General features: G+C 35.6%; 1 protein-coding gene across 1 annotated transcript; it reads left to right on the top strand.

The window, feature by feature from the left end:
• The first annotated feature begins 1,047 nt into the window (after positions 1-1,047).
• On the top strand, positions 1,048-1,992 carry LOC106131200 (uncharacterized). Its single transcript, XM_060944843.1, has 4 exons — positions 1,048-1,127; positions 1,207-1,362; positions 1,465-1,656; positions 1,881-1,992. The coding sequence occupies exons 1-4, from the start codon at positions 1,059-1,061 to the stop codon at positions 1,917-1,919; spliced, it is 456 nt and encodes a 151-aa protein (XP_060800826.1). The 5' UTR covers positions 1,048-1,058; the 3' UTR covers positions 1,920-1,992.
• Positions 1,993-8,175: the final 6,183 nt, after the last annotated feature.

The following is an 8,175-nucleotide window of genomic DNA, read 5'->3' as shown; positions in this document are numbered from 1 at the left end:
CCATTGTAAATATAATGTTAAAAATGGAAAAATGCTAAACACATTTTTCATTGTTGTTTTTTCCATGAGTAGGTATTGTTGGACTCAAATTCACTACAACGAAGATTTTTACACGTACCAAACAAGTATTCACTTTTTTAAACGTAGATTAATTTTTGTCATCTCATAGTTACAATTCATTTGTATGTATGTACGAGTATTGACTATTTCATATTCAAAAGCATAAAGGTTTTCAGCACAAAGGTACTGAAAGTGTCAATGGCGCCAACCCACAGTTTTGAAAGTTGGCCAAGTTGTCACACATGGCTGTCTGCGGTTGCCACTTTGGATCACCACTCACTACCGTCATACTATGTTACTGGTGCTTGCTTAATTTGCTACTTTGTAACTTCGTCGCGCGCGCCGTGCTCTACTATACTGCTACTAGCTACTCAATAGCCATTTTGAAAATGCCATGGTACATACTTTTTGCGTAGAATCAGCAATATCATTACATTCTCATTAATTCAATTTTAAATATACCTTTTATGGTAAGAAATATTGTGATAGATATAAGTGCGTAAGTAAACATGCTCGTATGTGCTAAATTCACCAATGGATGTAGCTTTAGTAGGTAAATTTTTTAAATAAATGGGAATGTGCTTGCTACCTCCAGAAAATAGTTGTTGGCGTCTGCTCTCAAGCAAAGCGGTTCCGGGCAGAGCAGGGTAATTGAACTAATAAATCTAGCCGTGTTACTGCGCTCCCGCCTCGCTCAGGATCAAGGCGAAACCATTAAACCTACGCTCAGATTTCGCCCTGACTCCACTTGCATTTAGTCGCACGACACCGAACTGACGGTAAGCTCTTAGAGCCAAGGATTTTTGCTATAGAATTTCCCTTTCACCTTTAATTTAATTCTAAATGCTTCTGTAGGAAAATCTGAAAACACGATATTGCAACTTTGTGAAACGACTACTACGAAACATCTTATCAATTGTAAACATCAGTACGTTTCCAGTAAATATTATTTGTTTTGGTTCAGTCTCGAGGTACGAAGTACTTTTAGTTTAGTTTACATGACTATCTCGCGGAGTTGCCAGTTTCTAGTTATTTTTGTAGTTACATTTTGTTTGTGTATTCAAGAGGTATAAATAAGAAATCAAAGTTTATTACATTTTAAATATTGTGTAGAATATTAATTTAAATATATTTCATTCATATCAGACTAAAAACAATGACAAAGAAGATCTCTCCGGAGATTTTCAGAACTTTGTCAAGGACATGGAATCAAAAGTGTTCAAAGAGAATTTCAATGCGAAAAACGACTCAAAGAAGACTGTCCAGTACGCTACAACTAGCCCAAATATATACAAGAAATCTGTTAGTATAATCTTTTCTTTATCTAATTTTCCTTTTAATAAAATGTAAAATTATTACAGGTTGATTATTACTTATATATGTAAGGATTTTTGGCTGTTCCAGAATTTTCTTGACTCACAAAAGGCGGCTTTCAGAGACGTGCTAATGATGAAACTGGTATCTTACTACGAAGATAAATATAAACTCTCTTTTCACGAGACGTCGCCGTCGCCATCGATAGTAAAAGTATACAAAAGACCAAAAATACAACACATAATGTCCGATAACGTCAAATCAGAAGATATACTGAATGATGTAGGTTTTGATTGTTTTTTTATGTATTTGAAATATTAGTGTTTTTTGTTAATATACTGCTAATCTTTAAATCTGATATTTGCTCTGTATCAAATTTCAAACATCTTTTAACTAAGTAATAAAGGCACAAAGCGCATACTGTTTTATAAATTCCATTACTGAATGTATGTTTGTAATATTAACTATTTTTTTTTTTTAAATAAGTTGCAATGTTTATTTTGCAGATACAAGATAGAGCATCAGCAGAAGTTGTAGTAATATGATGTACCTATTCAATGTATAAGAACGCAATCATTTTCTATTTTATTATTTTTAATTTTATGTATCAATTGTAATTTTTTTCAATAAATTACTAACTGCTTATCATTTATTTCGAATTGATTGTATAAGATACCATTTAAATAATAGACGGAAACGAAAAAAAGGAGGGAGATAGGTATTCGACCTATCATTAAATGTAAGAAAAAAAAACATTTTCTTTAGGGATTATTTTACTGTATGACTGTGGAAGTTATTATAAGAAAATTGAATATCGTTTTAACAGCAGCGGTTACGAAACTTTTTATCAATGGCTAACAGCACTGCCGTATTTACGAAGCATAAATATTATATCGAATTACCTACACAAACATTTCCAGTTTACATGACGATCTTGTCGAGTCACCAGTGTCTTGTTTTTATCCTTTTCATTTATCTTTTATATTTTATGACATTAGCCGAGGTAATTTTACTTTAATTATAAAAACAAATAGGTACTTATTAAAATCATAACATAATAATGTATAATTTTTTATGTCCCAGATTCAAAATAATGAAATAGAAGCTTTATCTGGAGATTTTCAGAGGTTTATCTATGACATGGAAGAAGTGTTCAGAAAAAATACGGAATCTAAAAGAACTGCAACAGAAGTTTCACAAAAACCATATAGCATTAGTTCTATTTCAGGTCTAAAGAAAGATGCAGTTAGTGAAGTAAATATTTATTAGATTAAAATTTTAATTAACAATATAGTTTATTAATCTTTCTTTGACGTATACTTAGTTGCATTCTTATTAGCTTCCAAGCCCGGGGCTAAAAACAATAGCAGTATTAGACAATCTTAGTTATTCTTTTCCTTGAATTCATTTGCTTATTTGGTTGAAGTTTGTGATAGAATCCTTTTTATTTAATTATTATATAAATAGGCAACTCATTTCAAGTTAAATGTGATTACTTTTCTAGACTGCTCTTAGCGCATCAACGCCGTCTTTTAGAGAGGCAGTAATTATGAAACTTGTATCTTATTATGAAGATAAGTATAGACTCGACTATTATGCGACGACGTCTCCATTTAAACAACCGCTTATACAGTTACTGTCAACAGCCCCTGACGAGCAAAAGAACCCACCAATAAATAGGAGAAGGGTAGAACATCCACTTGATCCTGAAACATCAATGAACGCCGTGAGTTAATATTTATCGTCTCAATCAGCAATGATTTTACAAAAAAAAAACTGTATCAAGTGTCATGAAAGAATACATGAAAGCAAAGATAGACACTTAGTAACCACTACTTTCTTTTTTCATTATATTTATAGCTCGATGACCCCCCAGCATCCGGAGTTATTGTTATGTAAATTCACAAGACAAAGATGTCATAAAAAAATGAAATAACTTTAAGGTTTTGAGATTGAGATTAAAAAAAAATTTTCATTGTTTTCCAACTAACAAATATCCGAACGTTCTCATTAGAAAATAACAATTTGTTCTTAGCCAATCTTATACTTTTTGCAAATTTGCTCGGAGATTGGCTCTCATTGGCATTTGTTCAACGGCGTGGAGCAAAAGGCACTCCCGGGAACCACTTCATCTGCACTAAATGTGATCTATCAGCTGTATTCCAGCAACCGACGGCGTCGTGTCCGACTCACCTCCTGGGATCACATTTTCGAAGATACCGTTAGACCCAATGAGCCACAAAATTTGTTTTGCATTACTTCGTTTTAATAAAACTGAATAAATATTTCTTCGTAGTATAATTACTAAATAATATAAATGTGAGAGTATGTTTGTTAACTGCTAATTTAAAAACTTTACCTGTCTCCATGAAATTTTGTAAGTGTAGACTGAGGAACTTTACTTCACCTACGGAAAAAGCTATCAGACTACTAACCCACATAGAATTAATTTATAACGCAGATTTACCCCGCAGGGGATACAGACGTGATTATATTTACTGATCCGCACCATTAACGAAAACTGATAATAAAAGTTGATACATAGGTATTACACCGCATACTAAAATATCGGCCTTAATTCTCATCTTTTTTGCATTTATTGAAGAGAAATATTAAAAAAACCACTTTGTGTTATGGTAATTACTTGTGTAAAGTTTCTTTAATGGACTTAGTTACAAAAGTATTTACGCAAGAAAGTCTATTTGAATGGTGTAAACATAATTTGTGGACAAAGTTGAGCATGTAATGTTTCGCGATGGCGCCAAAACAACTGTTTGGATTTAATTAAATTGTCGGTTGTTGCCAGCAGATTTTGCTATAAGGACGAAAATATCCTGTGTATCCTTGTGCGTAATGTGTATGCGCTATAGTAGTAGTATCTATTTTATATTTGTGATTTGTTTTGTGAAATGATTCAAGGTAAATGATGGTATTACCAGAAAGGCCGTACAGTGCTTGAATTTTTTGAAATATGGTGTATTAATTGAAATTTAAAATTGCATACTCGACACTGTATACTCAATAATAGTCACGTTATTTTAATTTTTCTTTTGTTATTTTTCTTATTCTACCTTCTTAATAAACCAGGAATATGGGTATCGTGTTAAGGAGTATTGTCGTAATAACCTTTATTTCAGTTCGCGTTGTAAAGCCTGCGTGAGTACCATAAACCCCATAGTCGCGTGTTTGACCGAGAGGCCATCGTAAAATGCATCATAAACCAGTATACCAGTATACATAAATTTAGAAAATCGACGTAGCTATGGAAATTCAATAGAAGTTTTTGGTCATAGTAAAAGTAGAATTCTCGTCCTTCGCCAGAAACATGAATAAAAGCAATAAATTTTGTTTTACGTTACTGCCGTATAAACTGCTAAAACAATAAGAAAAGTCCTAATAATCATCCAGTATAGTTTTGGAATGGAGCCAGCAATGCAATGAAGTTAAATCTGCTCGGGCAACAGGCCCGTTCCGGAAAATAAGGCGAAGAACTTGTTATTAGGCCTCCGCGCCAAGACACTCCCGAAATCATAGGCATAGGTCACGTGTGCCGTGAGCCCTCAATTGGGACGGTCATAAAACTTTATGCAATATAAGTTCTGAATAAATACTATAAAGGTTGTTCAATCAAATAAAAAAACTCGTATCAATTCAATGGGTAAATGTGTAACATGTTAGACATGGTTGAAAAGTTAAACGATAATTAAAAGTTTCAAAGCTAATCTTATTTTGATTGCCTTACCTATATGTAATTTAAATTTCATATCTATTCTATCACAGATTCATTCAGGCGCTGGGGTATTTTCATTCCCATTCCATATACTTAATGACAATTGTCGAATTTATTTTAAACTTTTAGTTGCAATAGTTTTCACCCCTTTCAGAGATAAATGGACATAAATGAAAATATCAGACCCTCCCCCGGTGCCGGTCTCGTACACTTTGTTCCAATCGCATTTCCCTTTGGAGCGATCTCACGGCGGAAATTAATCCATCCGGCAAATGAATAGACTGCACTTGTGCGTGGGGTGCGATCAACGAATGACTGATGGTTTTTTTCACTCAAAATTGGCATGTTGTTGAAAATTTTACGTGAATTTGTAAAACCAATGAATTTGGCAAATCTTATAATATTTCTAACCAATAATTTGCACAGATCAATAGGACAGAGATGCCCTATTTTTGACGGCCTCTGTGGCGCAGCGGTAGTGCGCTTATCTGTGACACCGGGGGTCCCGGGTTCAAATCCCGGCCAGGGCATGATGAGAAACGAACTTTCTCCGATTGGCCTGGGTCTTGGATGTTTATCTATATAAGTATTTATTATAAAACTAGCTGTGCCTGCGACTTCGTCCGCGTGGAATAGTTATTTTGGGCATCATTGAAGCCCTCAAGGATGCTCCTTCCCCGATTTTTTTCACATTTTTCATTACTTCTTCGCTCCTAATAGTTGCAGCTAGACGTTATATAGCCTTAAGCCTTGCTCGATAAATGGTCTATTCAACACAAAAAGAATTTTTCAATTCGAACCAGTAGTTCTTGAAATTAGCGCATTCGAACAAACAAACCAACTCTTCAGTTTTATAATATTAGTATAGATTAATCTAAGTGCCTATTTAAACTAAAAAAAATATTCTAATAGAATTATAACCAGAAATATGTACCTACAACTTACAAAAGAAGAAGAAATGAAAATAAAGAAACGCCTGTGCAATACTATCTTGCCGTCGTCGGGTCTTCCCACACTCCCTTAGAGAGTCGGAGTAGTCGGGCTTTTGGCCCTCTTCAATGGCATCATCGCTGCCTACGACTGTGGGCAGGTCGATGGGGCGGCCGTGGCGGCCTGGTTCTTCACGTCTTCATACACTGGGAGTTCCCATCGGCGGCGGCGTTGTCACTGGTCGACGACGTCTGCCGCAAGGCAGCGAGGGGAGGGTTTCACCCGAGGGCGGGCGTGGAGCGGCGCGATGCCGCGCAGGTGCCTGTGTGATGACGCGTCCGCCCTCTCGAATATCTAGGTTCTCCCACTTCAGGTTCCTGAGGATCGTCGAGTTCGCTTTGGTTCTCTTGTGCTCTGAGTCTACTCCTAATGGTCTCAGAGCAGAATGCGTACCACGCCGGGGCCGCGTACGGGAGGCGGGATCTGACGTACGTTTGGTAGATCCCGAGCTTCGTCCTCAGGGGGAGGCTGGAGGAGAGAACTGCGTGAAATCTTTTCCCCTGTCTGCCTTGGTCATGAAGCTTGCACTCGCCTCCCGCCCCTTTTTGCCGCCGCGAGACGCGTCGAGCGCGGCAACCGTTACGCAAAAATAATCCTTATAGCAAGATTCAGTATTTACGCGCAATATGGCTTGTTAGCGTATATCATTTCATGTATAAGTTTGGTGTTTCTATACCGATTTCGATGTTTCTTTTTTTATTGAATAGGTATTTATATAAATTTTTAAGAATAACGAATGAGTGTAAGTGTTATTGGTATTATAAACGTCAGAGTATAGAAATATATTCAGAAATCTCCGAACTGCTAAGCTATTAGGAATTACACGTGTTATTGTGAGTCAACCATAACAGATAGACTTATGCTGTCTTGGGATATTTTTTTAATAATTTTATTTAGAATATTTCTGTAATACATGGTTTCGTTGTAACTTTAACCATTAAGGCTGCACACGCGACAGAAGCTTAAAAAATCAAGTAACTTCTCCCGTTTTCCCAACATTTCCTTTCACTGCTCTGCTCCTACTGATTGTAGCGTAATGAAAAGTTTACTATAACCTGCTCAGGAGTATGAAGAATAACTGTACCAAGTTTCGTTAAAATCCGTCAAGTAGTTTTTGTTTCTATAAAGAACATACAGACAGACAGACAGACAGACAGACAGACAAAAATTTTAATGATTGCATTTTTGGCATCAGTATCGATCACTTATTACCCCCTGATAGTTATTTTGAAAATATATTCGATGTACAGAATTGACCTATCTACAGATTTATTATAAGTATAGATATAGTATCGTTGAGTTAGTATCTCGTAACACAAGTCTCGAACTTACTTCGAGGCTAACTCAATCAGTGTAAAAAAAAATAATTAAATTGTTCAATAAAATAGGTACGAGTAGAGTAGTTTTTGATTAGAAAACAGAATAGAAGTAGTATAGGAAATAGAACGTGCCTGTCCCCAGAAAGTCTCTTCGAGATTGTTGGCTCTGTCTACCTCGTAAGGGATAAAGATGTGGTGTGAATATGTATGTCCACCCAAAACATAGTCAACCTGTCAACAGACTCCTCTGAATAAATAAAACAAATAAATAAGAAAAAAATAATTGGAAAATAAGAATTTTGTGAGAAATCTCCATCAAGATACAAGACGGCAATGTTTCACTACCTACTTGAGTGGAATATGAGATTTATAGGTAATCTCGATTTACATAAGTCTTGAAAGGAAACAGGTTTCCTTGTTTTGGCTTTGATAAGTCGGTAAGGCTTATCAATCTATACTATAGTTTCGAGAACACGCATCGAGTTGATACTTTTATAAACTTTATTTTCCTTTTAGTTTATACCGTTGTCTCTGACCATTAGGTTTGCAAATGGTTACTGTAACAATAGTTTTTTCGGAGTATGTATTAAGTTGCTAACCAATGCCCACGGTGAGGGAAAACATTGTAAAAAATGTGCATGTGCACATTTAGGCAACTTGGACATGTAACCATGATCCAGTGTGAGTTAGGTACACGTAGTTTCCCCTACAAGTTGTTTGTTGCTTCGTGTAGAACCTGACTTATATTATCCAAGACCGTGG

Source organism: Amyelois transitella, chromosome 6, assembly GCF_032362555.1.
Source record: "Amyelois transitella isolate CPQ chromosome 6, ilAmyTran1.1, whole genome shotgun sequence".
NCBI classification, from domain to species: Eukaryota; Metazoa; Arthropoda; class Insecta; order Lepidoptera; family Pyralidae; genus Amyelois; species Amyelois transitella.
Note: the sequence above shows the minus strand (reverse complement) of the source record. Positions and strands in the feature narration are given on the sequence as shown.